Here is a 16,089-nt window from a genome sequence, read left to right on the forward strand (position 1 = left end):
TCAAGACAGTTGGCAGCGAAAGGTTTTCCCCAGAAGCAAAACAAATAAAAGGCAGTACCATCTATTGTTTGAAGTCCTGAAACAATCTGATTGTTTGGATTCCAATACACGTAACTCAGCAGGTCAACTTCCTGCTGTCATTATCATGGGGTAACCCTAGAGAAAATAAGCGTAGCTGCACAGGTTTAAAAAGATGGCAGTTCATCTTTTATAACCTTCCTCCAAATGCAATCAATTTGTTGTATAGCTGTGAATCAAGACTTATCCAAAAGAGTGAAATGTAAAGATGAATATTTGCCTCATCCCTAAGACATCAAACTATACGTTCAGTCATCTCACCTAGGATTCCTCCTCATTGCAAAGACACAGTGGGGGGACACAACACGGAGCTACAAGTGATTTACCAAGCTAGTTTACAGATAGCACATTTCACTCAAAACAGCTGGGCCTGCATGGTGGTGGGGGAGGGCTTGCAAAGCCGTACACAGCATGGCTACGTGGATGGATGGGGAGGGAGGGCTTGAGGAGCGACAGGGCCTTGAGCTGAGGCTGCAGAGAGATGCTCCCAGGGAACATCGCTTTGCCCAGAGGCTGCAGCAACCAGGGATGGCTGCAGCCCCGAGGTGAACACAAAGGACTGTGGCTGCTGGGTGGCTCCTGCAAGGGACACATGGCTCAAGATGGTGCTGGGAAGGGAGTGGGGGTAGAGGAACTGAGCAGCAGCTGCTGACAGGCAGCAGCAAGCTAGGGCAAGACAGAAGAGCAGAGCAATACTGAGCTCTCCCTCTTCCTGCTAAAGTATGTAGCTATTATTTACAGGGTGAGCTGGTGGACAGTGGTGACAGCTGGTCTTTCTAGCAGCCCGGACATGTATGTGAGATCCAGGTGGAGTTTGGGCAGGGGACACCCAAAAGCACGTGAAGTGCCAGATACTTGGCTCTCGTTCATGTAGAGCAACATAACTGGGAGGAGAGCTTCACTCATCTGAACTAAGGTCCCAAGTTTCAAATCGGACTTTTGAGGGTCAGCACAACCACCTGCCCTGAAGCCTGCTGACTGCTCGTGGGAGTGCACGTGATCTGAGGCTCCACATCGTCACAGCCAAGGCCGGGACTGCGAAGGACAGCGGTAGACATCACGTTTATGATGAGACATGCCACTGTACTGGGGACCTTTTCTGAGGGGAACGCAGAATGCCGGTTGTCAATCCTTTACTAGTATTTCCTTGTGATAGCAATAAACTGTGTTGGGGATAGAGTGGAAGGGGTACTTCCTATGTGTGTGCAATTAATCAGTCTCTCTTATTGTTTCCCTTAATCTTTAATTATGTCAGGGCACTATAAATCTATGAAGGAAAAAATGGGAAGTAACTGAAATCAATGAAAAAGTCTTATGAACATGCAAAGTTATTAGTGAAATACAAGGATTTTAATTAAAGATGCTGGCTTGAAGCAAAAACGCTGGGTTGCCCTGATTGATCGAAGCTGCTGGTTCAGCTCTTTCCATCTCCCCCACCAAGCTCCTGCTCGCCTTTTCTTCCTCTAATTGGGTACTTACTGCATCGGCACCTTCTTTTTCTAAGCAACATCAGCTGCACAAAGACTGTATAAATACAATTATACTCAGGCCAAACTCCTGTACACATACACACAGCATTTTACGTTTGCTGAATGTTTATGTTTCGGGTTCGATTTAAAGGCTATTTTTGCCTTCTTTGCATTCCCTTAGTTGGAACTACATTTTAATTTAGATTGTTCTCTTTTCCTGCAGTTTTGTTTCTTTAGGACAAAGTGCATAATCTGTCACTTTAATAAAATAATGTATTTAATTTATAAAAGCTTCAATTTCTTTTCATATGAGAAAGAAAAAACCTTAACAGACGTCAACAGCAAAAGCAGTAACAATCTAACCATAGATTTTTAAATTTGAGTGGTAACTTCCAAAAGCTTTTGTCCCTGTGTGTTTAACTTTAAAGTGGTTTACATGCTATTTAGTGGGTGCCAAATGCCCTTTGGGAAACATTTTTTAACAGTTTCCAGCTTAGCTCATCCTGATACTGAAGGCAAAGAATATCCTCTAACTTTTAAGTGTTTGATATTAGTATTTACTAATATTTTAATTATAAAACAAAAACAGATTGTTAAATGTGTAATATAGTAACCTGAAATTATCTCTTTTCTACCCCTTAATGGAACAGCTTATTTAAAATTTCCTATTAATTGCCTTCTTAAATACCTAAATCTTCATTTCACATTTAGAGGGACATTAGACAGACTTAGATGCAGGTGGTGTTTCAGATAGATTTGAATATACAGAGAGAGAAAAATAGCTGGAAGGCAGCATAAGCAGCAGCTAGGTAGATGATACCCATGCAAAAACCAAAGGACCCTGTCGTTTTTTTTTTTCCCCCCATATGTAATTTGAAATGAAAGACAGGGATTAAGATCTTTCAGTTTTTATCCTTTTCCCAGGAAAATAATTTAAATCTTATCTTGGGAGGGGGTCTCATTACAATTTTTTGCTTCAGTGGATCAATGAAAAAATATGAAATTATTAAAATGCAGACATGCATCTGTAAGTTCTGTTTCTAGGAACAGAACTGTAGAACCATTTCCTGCACACATTTGAAAGAAAAGCATCTTTCAAGGTGACTAGGTTAGGGCATATACTGTGTTTGTGATACCATTCATCCCATCTTCAGCTTGTATCTAAGAATATCATTTATGAGCCTGGAAGTCAGGCATGTCTCTTTTGTTTTTTTTAAGTCAGAAATGAAGGCAGCAAAAGCACAACACTGCTTGGATTTTTATATTTTGAGTCCCTACTCATATTCTTATTCTTTGCTACAAACAATTTGCAGAAAAACAAGTTTTTTAAAAGTGCACTGAAGGTTTTGAAGAAATGCCTGTTGCCAGCCTAATATCACATCAATCTTCTCTTTAAATCTGACTGTTTACCCAAGGCAGTGTGAGGTCAGGGAAGGAAAGGCAAAGCATACAACAAAATTAACTCCTTGTCCCTGATAATCAGAGGCTGCAGGGAACTACACTGGTAGTGCACTTGAAGGGAAAGGGGCATAGAGCAGCTATTTCAAATTAGATATGTGCGATCTGTATATCTTCCTGGAAGTTAGATGACATACGCCTTTCTATAGTTCTATTATTTTAATTCCACAGTCAGGCCTTAGCCTGCCCCCACTGTTCTGACTTGAAAGGGCAGTCGTCGTGAAGAGAGATAGTTGTCATTCCCGGAGTAAACCTACTGTACAGCTCTGCTAAGCTTCTGACTTCAGAACAACACCGCAGATAAGTTTTGTTCTCCCTGGTATTACTACATTAATCCACCGAATCAGTTCACTTATCTGAAAGCAGTACTTGAAGCAGTTAAGACCTTGGAAACTGATCCTGCAGCATGGACTTCTGTAGCCACACAGAGTCCAGCTGGACTTACCAACTCTACATAATCATGTAGAGGCTGGAGCCTAGGCCTGAGCCAGCATCGTATTATCCTTGTATTATATAGTAGCCAAGGTATTAAAATACTCTCTCATGAGCTAACCACATAATTGTTCCAAGGCCTGAATAAGTCTACCCAGGTTCTTACAGCATAATTATTTTTAGTAGACCAATAGCCCTCTCATTAGGGGAGAGAAAGAACTAGCATTAATTAATTCAATATAAAAAAAAAGCCATGATATAAAAAATCATTCTGCTCAGTAAGGGTTCAACTCCCTTTCCACTATGTAGTTCAGCACATAACCTTCATGTAAGGAAGCTTTTTCAGCATTGACTTATTCGTGGCACTCAAAGACTGCCAGTAAAGTAGGGAGGTGCACTAGCTCAAGCTAGGTCAAAGAAGAATCTGCTTAGTATCACCATACCTGGTTCATTATACAGTTATTCCTACAACCTGCCCTAAAACATTTTTAATCACACCAGCACGTAAAGTCTATTATGAAACAGTACTATAAGAATGTGTTAAGAATGTGTCAACTTTAGCAGCATTTTAACCATCACAGGCTCTCGCCAGCGATGTTAGCTGATGTTTCTGAATGAAAAGCAGCACCCTGCACGGTGCTGAGCCTCTGTGGGGTGCAGAGCTCAGCCGTCTGTGCCCATCACATCACCATGGACAGGAGCTCAGCTTCGAATCCCTGCCAGCGCTTGCACGACGTTCACGTCAAACTATTTGCCACTTCTAATCTCCTGTCATCTCACGCCCCAAGCAGCCAAAAAACCCCAAAAAACAAGAACAGGTATAGTTGCTCTATTTCTAATATTTTCAACAAAGTTGATGACATTGGGTTATCCTCAGTTCTGAGAGTTAGTTAGTGCACTGGCTCGATAGGGGTTGATTTGTCACAAGTCCCACTCATGTCTACAACTGCTCAGCCAAGGAAACGAGCACAAGCTATAACAGTGACATGCCAGCAAGCATCTGATTTCCTAGGGAGAGCGACTCCAGTAAACCCAATCAATTTCCACCACACTAAATTACAAAGAAAGGAAATCTAAAGGATACCTCTATGCCTGTGGGAGGGAAAAGAGTCTTGTAGGAAAAGACAGCTCTAAACTTTCTCCTCTTTTATATTTGCTAATACTGTGACTGCACTTCTAGCTCCTTAGTACCTGTCTGGATGGGCTGAAAGTACATAAAGAAGAAACTCTCTCAGTATAGTTCTCCCTTTTTATTCACTTTAATGCTCTTTAAATTCAAGAGGACGGACAGACATCGTGAACAACCTTTCACTTAGTACTTCCTTTACAAAAACCCATTATTCTCTCTTTCAGTAGAACTCAAATACCTTCTGAAGTTATTATAAAGAGAACAATTCTGCAAGATAACTATTACTCTCAAGTTCCCACTGAAATTAAGAGAATATTTTAGCATTAGAAACTTTGCAGTGTCACTGTTAAGTGCCATCCTTAAAAGATCTCAGGATATGCCTTGTAGTTTTTTGTGTTCCTGTAGGATTCATCTCAGTGTATTCCAAAATAACCATTAATAGTCCCAGCAGTCATGCTCTATGTTGCCACCAAGGAGTGAAAATAAAATTCAAGTTAGCTTAAGATTTTTAAGACCACCAGGGAGGAAAGTAAAACCTAAAAATTCACATGGGGGGGAAAATTTTTTTTTGGTAAAGACATATGGGAAAAACCTTAAAATATTTTTTAAATCATGCTAAAGGCAGAATTTATAGTGTTCCTTTCCAATTAAAGAATGTAGGATCCCTTTTACACCATTTTCAAGTCCCTTATTTCTCAGAGCTTTGCATACTTACAGGTCTGGCAGTGATTCTCTGTGGGTCCCCAGCATCGTCCAGTGCATGACTTGTGGCATCGGCCACCTTTGGGACAAAAAGAAAGAGAGAGATATTAGAAATTTGGCTTCCTTCCATTCTTCAGCCTCCAGAGACTGCTCAAGGGAAGAAGCCACCTCTATCTTACGAGGCTTTTTATGCACTGCTCAGGTTGAAACAGTGCCTATAAAAAGACCAGAAAAATAGCCAGAATTGGTGTCAAACATATATGAAATTAAGGTACTTACCTTAGTGCTTTATAGCCAAAATCGCTCTCTGCTATATATAATGATTGGAACATTTTAAAACCAGAAAAGATGACTAACTTAGAAGGACTAAGGAACAATTTCATTTTCTAGTGCTATTAGTATAATGGTTACTCTGTATGTCCTACATAAGACCCTCTCATTCCTCCATAGGAAAATGGATGTCTATGCTGAAGAGAATAAGCAATTTCATCTGAACAACACAGCAATAAACTCATTGCCTCTGAATAAAAGCAATTAAAAGCCACCCTTCCTCCCCAAAAAGCTTTCACAGCCTTTGTGTATGTAGCCCAAACCACAATAATGGAAATCTCTGTGCAGCCACGTAACTCCAGCAACATTTAAACTCACAAGACCCTTCCTTTTCGGACTGCAAGTTCTCCAGTTGCCTGCAGTTGCGTTTGATGATGCTCCCCCAGCCGCTGTGGCCAAAGCGGGGCCACTTACAGCACCTGCTTTGGAGCCAGCGAAGGAACGGGATGGTGGAGGTGACACTCAGCAAAGTCCCTACATACACCAACAGGGTTAGACCCTCCACAGAAAAAAAACCAAGGGTGCTTTCACCCCAAACTGCAGACAGGGTATACCTTTATAAACTGCCTCATAATTAGGGATTGAAACCATCTGGGACAGAGGAGGGAGTTGAATCCGCACCTTCCATTTCATGGCTAAATGCTAAGCACTGAGCAAGGAAAGGGAAACAGGCAGGACTGGTCCTGGCACGTTCTCCTCAGGCTGCATCTTACAGTATTTGGGAAAACACTTGGAGAGTCCCACACCAGTCCCGCTGGTGAGCGAATGGAGACCTCGTTCTGCAGCTCCCATCCAGACTCAGGCCAGGGCTCAGGCGTGCTCCTTCTCTAGTGCTTCACCCTCCTGAAGTGCCAGATCCCCGAGAGCCTGCCCAGAGACCCTGCCTTCCTGCACCTGCGTCCCAACAGCCCAGGCACCGGTGTCGCGGTGCCGGAGCTGCAGCCATTAAGTCCTTTACACTGAATCACGCCTCAGGTGACTGACAGAGAAACCTGACATAAGCGCTGCTAAAGACTATGAGTAGTCTTTATCTGTGCTTTTTTACCACAGTACCCTAGCCTCATCTTTGATTAAACTTTTATTCATCACTGAATACTACTGAGAAACTATTAAGCAAACTTCCACTTCGAACCTGATCCAAAAGCCTGCTGAAGCCGTCAGGAACCTGTCAATCCCACAGTGATAGCCGTTGCTGTTAACGCTGCCCCGTTACACCCTGCGCTGAACCAAATACTTTCTGCATGCTCTGACTTCAGACGCGCTGTTGCTTATAACGCAAAAAGGGCTCTCAGCTAAGGCTGGATCACCGCAAAAGAAAACGCTGCTCCTCTGCTCGCAATGTACTTATAACTGCGATATGTTAAAAATTTGAGCAAACCCAATGTTGTTATTGTGTAAAGTTGGACCTTATGTCACTGTTTTTTCAAAACCACTGCTCTTCGCTCTGACACTTGCACAGCATTGATGGCACTATTGATTACGCGTGTAGCAATTACACACTGTGTGCCAACTACCTTGTTAAAACCATCGGCTCCTTGCTGCATCCGTGTTCAGTTAAAGCAGTTATGCTTGGGGAGCGGTGCTGCTGACATCACCAGCCCATAATTTGCTGTCACATTCTGCCACCTGTTTATTTAGATCACAAATGCATTATAACTACATAATGCAAGCTCATTCTGGCTGACAGGGAGGAGACTCCATCTGGCAGGAATAATGCAACTTTAATCAGTAATAATGATTATTATTACTATTAAAAGGCTACTGTAGCCCTGCGCAGAAAGCTAATACATGGAAATTGATTTTATAAGAATGGAAATTTAAAAAGAAGGTGAGGCGAACAGCAAAAATGAGGGAGGATTTTCACAGGAGAGCCCCTTGGTAAGATACAGTTTGCTTGCTGGCTTTGGTGCTCACCCAACTGGATAAAAATCACTGCCATGAAGTGGGTTTTATAAACTGGCTCTCCCTGACCAACAGAGCAGGCAGGAAGGAGTAGGGCCCTGGCTGCCTGTTCAAATAACCTCTCCAGCCCTGCCTTAGCTTGCTCATCGCCTGAGCCGGAGCCCCGCTGCCGGTCTCTGAGCAACGGGGGAAGCTAGGGAGGAGGCCGAACCGGCGGGCAGCAGCACCCCCTCCTCTCGCATGACTCCAGTTCATGCCCTGTTTGTGCCCTGTTCTCAAATCTCAGGCCACAGTTAGCTCAGGGGGTCTGGAGGTTAGGGAGAAAGCTAGGAGAAGTCTTGCAGCTGGATACAGGATAAAGCGTTGCAGAGATCACTGGGTAGCCACGTATTCCTGAAGCAGAACGAGGAATCAGTCTGGCTGTTCCTTCTCTTTCTGTCTTGACTTCTACCCGCTCTGAAACATGCTGTACGTACTGGGCTTTCCACTGCAATTTGTATAGTGATATAACTCCGAGGAAGAAACTTCCATTCCTCCAAGTGACCCCTAACTAGAGAGGCCTCCTACACTTCTGCAAAAGCTATACTTAAAATAAAAATCTTTGCATTCAAAAATCCTAGGTGAGCTGATCCTTGGTATGCAACCAAAGATGTACTCAGCCAGCAATACTCATCCTGGAAATGAAAGTGATCCAGCATCTTCAAAAGTCGTTTTCAAAGAATTTTAACTTGCACGCCTGCTTCCTGGTACATGACTTTGTTTGGCAGTGTCAGATGATCATTTGCATTTAAATAGAGATATTTAACAATATAGCAAGGAAGGGCTGCCAGTTTTCTTTTTTCTCACTGGGAACTTGAAGTGTCTGCTTCATTGTTTTCCCTGTTCTCAGCTGCACAGACAAAACACGGAGCTGAGCTTGTAGGCAGCACACCTGTGAATTACATTATTACAAGTCTTTCTGAAGGTCAAATATACTGAGAATTAAAAGCAAAAGACAAACCTCCTCCAAACAGTGTGTCTATACTAGTCTGTTTGTTTAAAAAGAAAAATAACTTTACTCTCAGTATGAACCGGTCCAGATTCTGCCCTCACATAACTCAGTATTTCACCTGTTTTTTTCCCACTGTAATAAGGATGGACTGCTACCCACTAAAGATCAGCTCTGTAACTCGAACACAAAAGTAGTCCCACAGAAGTTAACACAAGCAGCCAGGAGCGTAAGGAGCATTCATGTGAGGAACTGTTCTCTGGATTAGCTCTAAATGTCAGGCCTAAGAGATAATAAATCTATTGGCCCCAAGAATGATGAGGTCCTTAAAATAATTGTACTGCTTCTCACAGATCTTTCCCTACATATTTCTTCTAGTATGTTTCCATGTTATATGTTACAACAGTCATCACAAATACATTGGTGAAAGATGCGATTTTTAGATCGCAGTGAGTCAAACACAGATTTGAGTGAAAATTTATTAAACAACTCTTTGCATAAAATAGATTATTCCTTTTTATTTTATTCTTTGTGTGTCAAAAATACACCAAAACCCTCTAACACACAGAAACAAGTTCTTCTTGAATCAAAGAAATAACTAATGAAGAAAATGTCAAACCGTGAAACTGTGGAAGTGTTCTCCCTTTTGTTTTAATGCAACAAAGTGAATAAAGTAACAGCATTCGTTCCTATGATTTCTTCCACTGGTTCTTGAGATCAAAAGACGTTGAGTGTCCTAAAGTCCTGGGGGCAATCAGTAAGACCTGAGAACACTTAGCACTAGTTAAAAAAAGCTCAAACCTTCCAAAAGGAGAAAAATTCCACCTGTAACAATTCATCATATTATGTTGTTCTTATAACCAAACAGTGCTGCAACAAGTCGCTGGAATTTGGCCAAAGAAAAATTTCTGAAGGACAATACCTTATTAGTGCTACCTCACCCATCTGCTACATTAGTGAAGGCACACAAGAAGAAAGGACATTTTTCTTCCCTAAGTGACATCTGAAAAGGAAGAGCCTGGCAAAGCCTGCTGCCCCTTTGCGGATGTGATGCCAGGCTACCGTTCTGCTCCTGAACGACTAGCATTGCTTTGAATACATGACGACATTTTACTCATTAGAAGGCAGAGGAGGAGGGAGGGAGGTAAAAGGAGGCTTACACAATTTCAACAGGGTTTGTTATGAAATCTAAACTTAGAAAGGGCAGATTCCCGTTAGAACATGTGAATCAATTCTGCTTTGGCAAATTCCGTGCAGAAAACTGATGGCTGGACTCCTTGGCTGCTTTCCGCTTGGCTGATACTAATGCAACGTGTCTTCATCGTGGAGTCCAGTGCACGGTATCGCTGTCGTAACGCCCAGTATACCGCTTTATCTGTGGGAGGTGCCTCTGCTCTCCCGGACGGCAAATGTCACCAACAGAAAACATCTGCTCGCTAGGTTGGGGATGACCAAGGTTACTGCGTCCTTGTGCTATGCTGAGAATTGAGAAGGGCTTTCTTCCTTTGGCTCCGGACTGACTGTATTATTTCAGGAAGACCAGTAAAACCATGAAAGATTAAGTTACTGACAAGGCAAGAAAAATGAAGCCCTTCTCTTAGCTCTAAGCTCAGCATAGTGTGGAGACGAATGCTGCCTCTTCCCCACCAGCAAGCCCGGCTGCCTGGGGGAGGCCACTGTCAGCAGGAGAAGGAGAGCAGAAGGAAGAGAAGAAATAGTCTCACTTTGCACAAAGTTTGCATTTTAGATGGTTTCTAGCAGGTTAATAAATCATTAATAAACATTAGCATGTCTGTAACATACTGATACTGAAATGTGAGTAAACACAGCAGGAGCAAGGGGCTCTGATGGTTACAAGCCATGGTTATAAGCAGCTTCCTTACTTGTCCAACAGTCTAAAATAATTAACTATCAAAATATCTATAAATCATTTATTAACTTCCATAAGCTACTTATAAACTCATCCTTAACCTAAAAATTAACTCCTGTAAAAATGCTAGAGATGCCATACAGGTGTTTCTAGATATAAATTGCCCTAAGGTCTACACATTTTTCAGTATACCCTATAAGAAGAGTCCCAGTCTCTTTTTTTCCATTGTTTAGACATGGCATAAGGTTTAAATAGGGTTGTGTGTTGCTTTTTTAAGCAGCTAAAATTCCTTAGTTTTATGTATGAAAGATACATTTGATAGCAAAATCAAAATATGATTCAAACGCCACAGCAGAGCATTAACAGGAATTAAAGATACTAGTGTTGTGATGAATTGTTCTGCCTTTATCAGGCTGTAATGCTTTCCCTGTCCTTGTCTGACAATTCCTATTGTCACACATTTATTCATTCACACTCCTTTGCTAAGTAAAAATCATTTTGCATTTTCTACCAGCCCTGTGCTAGTCTTCAGATCTCGTCTATTGATTTGAAAGTTAATTACCTAACAGAGAGGCTCACGCTTTTCAGGATTTCCTTTCTCTACGGCAGAAGGGACACGCTTCGCAAGAGACAGTAAAACTTGCTGTAAAAGAAGAAGAAAGACTCTTACAGGAATACCTAGGGCTCATCTTCCCTCCCTCTCAGTAGAAGCATTACTGGATATAGAAATCTAAGGGCCAGATCCTCCACTGCTGTGAAAATGCATTGCTTCCCCTCATTTCAGGTGAGTCCACCTCAGGGATGTCACTAAGTAGTCTTCCAGCATGGGATTAGTCACAGAATATTCAACCTTTTGTGTGTGTGTGGTTTTTTCTTTTCTTTTTTTTCTGGTAAATGGGAGCACTTCCATCTCATATTACTGCGTCTACCCCAAATAACTGACATACGCTGCCTAAACATTAACGGCATCCCTTTATAGGGAAAACTTGCGTAGGGAGCACGGTGAACAGCCATCCTGTGGAAAAGCACAGCCCCTTTTGTGGACACTACCACCGGCCATAAGCGAGAAGTTTTCCAGAGCCCACCTCAGACACCCTTAATGCCACACGTTGGTAGCGGCAAAACCTCGCTGTGCCCGGCAAAGAGGTCGCCTTTCCTGGTGCGGTCTCTCCGAGGGCATCTCCCTCCCCAGCAATGGCTCCTCGCGCCTGCTCAGCCCGCTTGGGCTCTGTGACGGCGAAAGCAAATTCCCTCTAACCATCGTTTCCAGCAGGGACTCCCAAGTCTGCCGCTCAAGCCCATTCAACACCTCTATCCACTCATCTTCCCCTACAGATAAGGAGAGGGCCGCACACAACTGGAGAGGGACTCCGACACAGACAGCTGAAAAGAAACCAGCAGGGGAAATAGGTGTGTGAAATGAGAACACCCCGAGAGACACACACTGAAAGACAGGCAAAGCGGGAGATAGGGGAGAGCGAGCAGCAGAGGCGGCGGGCAGGGAGCAGAGATAAAACAGTAGCAGCACTGAAGAAAACAGAAAAGCTGATACCGGAGGGGATGCATTTTCATGAGTAACGCGCGGTGGAAGCAAGCCTGGCGTACACGCCGGGGCTGGCAATCTGCGGAGAACTCCGAAATTACAGAGTATCGCTGGATACGCTGGTGGCAGACAGCTTTGATTTGGAGCAAGATTGGCCACCAGAGGTAGAGGAATAAATGGAAAGTCAAGGAGAGCATGTCGGCCACACTGCACGGGCTCAGGCCAGTGAATTCATATTTATCGTTGACAGCTGTGGACTGATAGGAAACTCACTGTGACGTTACTATTCAGCTGCTACAGAAAAATGTCTTCAGGCCACAGTAAAGACTCAAGAAAGGGACCTGAGGGGGGAAATGAAGACACTAGTTATTTTTCTCTGCCTGAAGCAGACAGCACTGGTTAGGCTGTATGACTCGATGCATTAATTGGGGGTTTAGTCATCCACACAAAATGAAAACCTTCACGTATGACATAGTCTAAAACTTTACACTGATTAAGCAATTAGGAGCTATTAATTATCACTGCTTTTAGCTGTTAGCACAGAGCAATGCAAGCAAATTCCCCCCACTGTGGCGGTGAATTGGTTCCAATCAGCATCAAATGCATTCCTCAACACACACAGAGGGATTGCGAGCAAATCGGGAGACACAGCCAGAAGGCTAAAAAGATAGGTCAAGCTATGCCTGCTGCTTGGCAGGCTCATCAAGAACAACAAGCCCTCGGGAATCTTTCTTTGTAATCATTATTGTTAAAAAATATATTCCCTTCCAGTAAGCCACAGATAACTGCACGCATCCCCTTAAGACGAGCATATAGGGGCCGGCAGGGTATGCGAGTAAAGCTACTCTGGAACCGCCAAATGGAGCCAGGTCAGAAACAAAACTTAAAAAACAAGGTGCTTAAATATGAAGTTGTAAAGCTGCCTTGCTGCATCCCAAGGGACCGAAGCACTGAGCTCGCACGGGCTTTCCCCAGCTGCCTGCAAGTTTTCCTCCTGCACACCAGCAGCAGCACCACTGCTAGGGAAGAGTTGCTAGCAAGGACGTGGGGGACATGCATCCTCTTTTCTCCTTCGCTTACTGAGATACAGCCCCTTGCCTCCCACGACAACAACCCAACAACGAAGCCACAGGCCGCTCTCTGGGAGGGAGAGCGCGTACGTCGTCCACCCATCGCTCCCACGACGAAGCAGGGCCCCTGAGCAAGAGAGCTGGACCCAGTACACCACCCCTCCCGTGTTCTTACCCCATCGCCTCGTGGGGTGATAACTGGGAAAGGGGCACATCTAAAGATCGGTCCATATCTCCAGGCCTATTTCTGCATCTTATCTGGTGATTACTTGAAACTCAGAATTTCAACAGAAGGAGTAGAAAAGCCCCTAACTCAGAGCAACGTTAGCCTGGCAGAGAGGCAGTTTCCACTGGGAGGCAGGGGGGAGGAGATAGGGATTCGGATGCCCTCAGGCAAAGGAGAAAACTGAACCTGCTCTCCCACATCCTGGGGAGCTCCTCGAGTTATGATGTATTTCATAAAAGGGGAGAAAAGCCTTTTGCTGTTGAGGAAAACTCCGAGTGAGAGGAAACCTGCTCTGGGAGGGGAAAGCAGCATCGGGCATCGTAGACTGTACACTCCCAGCAGACAGAGACCATAAAAGTCAACAGTTTCCAGACCTTTACATTCATTTCTGTGTTTCCGACCGGATTGCTCTTGGTGGCTACAATTTTAAGGGGCTTCCTTCTCAGCGTGGGGTACTGAGGTGCCCGAGTTTCATACCGAAGGAGCTGCCACTGCAGCGCTTAACTTGGTGACACCACATCCCTCCTCGCACAGGGATCCTGCCCATTAGCTGCAAGCCCAGCTGTTTAGTTTGTGATATGACAACACATGAAATTAAAAAGCACAAACGAACAAAGCAGCAAAGACTCCCGCTGATGGCAGGCCATCGTTACACTCTTACACTATTATGGCAAGCAAAGCTGAGGTGCACATTAAGGATATTTGCTGGTACCCATGTTAGTGTCCATAATAAACAGTACGCCAGGTATCTCCTCAGGTGCAGCAGCAGACTCACAGCCTGAGGCGTAATCCTGGCTGAGAATTGAACAAGTTCCTTTCTCTGACACAACGTGTAGCACTGGGAGAGAAATCCCCGCATGGCTGGAGAAGATTTTCATGGGAGGTGCTCGGTAAACCCAAAGACACATGGGAAAGTAAATGCCGAGGCTGGGGGTGTTCCTGTGCTTGTTTAACACCAACTCCTCCACCCCTCAAACAGATCAACTAAGTCAATACCACATAAATCAAAATAATGTCCTGCGATAATGTTCCTATAGTGCTGCCAAAGCAGTAATAAAGTTTGAAGAGAGGGGCATACAGTTTTCATTTTTTAAACAAAGTAATAACCTCAGAGAAAGGAAATGAGAAACTGGAATTGAAGTGGCTTTTAAAAATCATTTTACTTTTTCTTGATGCCATTTAATATTCCTAGAGCCTGGCTGGGTGCAGTTAGACGTGTTAAAGTTTTAATAAACTTCTGACTTAATTAGATGGAAATTTTAGAAAGCCACTCCCAATTCCCAAGAAATTTGGAGTCCAGCTTTAGACAAACTTTGGATAAGTATCATAACATGCTTATTTAACTGTAATTGCTTATTCAAAACATATCTCTGGCTATTGTAGTGGTTATTACAAAACCATTATCGCACAACAGAAGCCCTCTCTCTGTTGGAAAACAACGCTTGGGTATATACGCTGATATTTAGATTCACTGTTTGCTATGTACAAATATTCAATGAAAATAATCATGCAAACAAATGTCAGACTGTAATTTCATGGATAATTTTCAGCTCTCAGTGAGCAGAGGTGCTCCTGTGGACATACTGCAACGACAGTGTGGATGTAACCCAAGGAATTCAGTATGCAGCAGTGTTTTCATACGTAGCAATTTGTATAAAACAACCTGAAAACCCTGAACTGAGGATCTTACTCTGCAAGTATCCCAAACATTGCACCTCTGCAGAAACTCTTCCCTAATGAAGGCTTTTATAGGGTTTTCAAAGTAAATCGCAAGCTCCTAAGTGAGGACCAGAAGGAAGATGGTGACATGCGAAAGCTCCTTTGAGGACTGGCCCAACGAGACACGAATGTGGAGCTCCCACAGGCAGGGGCAGCGCGAGGGTCGCAAGCAGCCAACATCCCACAGAGCCACCCCAACACTCCTCTTCCCGCTTCGCTGTTTTCTGTATGTGCTGAGCAAGGGGGGCTAAACTTCCCTGCAGGCCAGCCAGCTTCGTTCGTGTCCCAGGCACCCGCCTGCCCGCCGGAGGTGTGAGGGGACCAACGAGAAGCTCCCGAAATGGCTCCAGTCGCGAGCAGAGCAGCGGCCCAGGCTCTTCAGCCAGCCTGCCCACTAAAGCAGTGCAAGAAGCCTGGAGACAGTTCGGAGAATTGCTGCTAAACCAGGCATGTGTGACAAAATCCTTAAGAAATACAGACATGACAGGAATAATGGCTTGGGGTGTTTATGTTTGGTTGCGTTTTTTCTGCAAGCAACACAGCAGCGAGGAGAAGGCCGCGGCAAGGCCAGCTGGCTGGTCCTCACGTTGCGCCCGGCCACTGCCACTGAGCGAGAAGCCTGCCCTCATTCCCTGGGCAGCAGAAGCCAATGCAGCCGAGCCTGAGCAGGGGAGAAGCGGCCGGGCCGAGCGTCTCGCAGAGCTAGCAACGGGCAGCCTCCAAGCGGGAGGCGGCACGCACGAGCCTCCCCAACCAGCAGCTGCAATCAGGCGGCTGATTTTAGTCCTTCTTTTCTTCCCTTTCTCCAAGCAGCTCTTCAAAGGCAGCTCGCTGAGGCCTGCAGTGAAAGGCCGATTCCACCCACCCACCCACTCACCACAGATCTGCCAATTACCATTCAATTAGACTATTTTAACTCTTCGGAGTATTTGGGGTTTATTTCCTATTTTCAAGAGCCACCGGTGTCTGCGCCGAAGCCAGCTGCTTACACTGGGAAGGGCCGCTTTCATTTAAACCAAAGTCTCTCCCTTGTGTAATACACTGTTTAAACGCCAGTCTGCTGATAAACAGGTGGTATACAGTAAGACATTATACACACACAGGTTGCCTTTAAAAGATAAGCATTTACCAACAGTCGCCACACGCTACTACGGGGAGCACTGCTTAAATCCC

General features: G+C 44.3%; 1 protein-coding gene across 4 annotated transcripts in view; it reads right to left on the reverse strand.

Annotated features, from left to right (window-relative positions):
* ERBB4 (erb-b2 receptor tyrosine kinase 4) overlaps window positions 1-16,089 on the reverse strand; it is a 574,745-nt gene that overhangs the window by 190,491 nt on the left and 368,165 nt on the right. For all 4 annotated transcript variants that reach the window (XM_064515342.1, XM_064515340.1, XM_064515343.1 and 1 more), the window contains exon 5: window positions 5,282-5,347. In XM_064515342.1, coding sequence (XP_064371412.1) covers window positions 5,282-5,347 — 66 coding nt within the window. The remainder of the gene's footprint in view (window positions 1-5,281; window positions 5,348-16,089) is intronic.

The sequence above is a fragment of the Dromaius novaehollandiae genome, chromosome 7 (assembly GCF_036370855.1).
Source record: "Dromaius novaehollandiae isolate bDroNov1 chromosome 7, bDroNov1.hap1, whole genome shotgun sequence".
NCBI classification, from domain to species: domain Eukaryota; kingdom Metazoa; phylum Chordata; class Aves; order Casuariiformes; family Dromaiidae; genus Dromaius; species Dromaius novaehollandiae.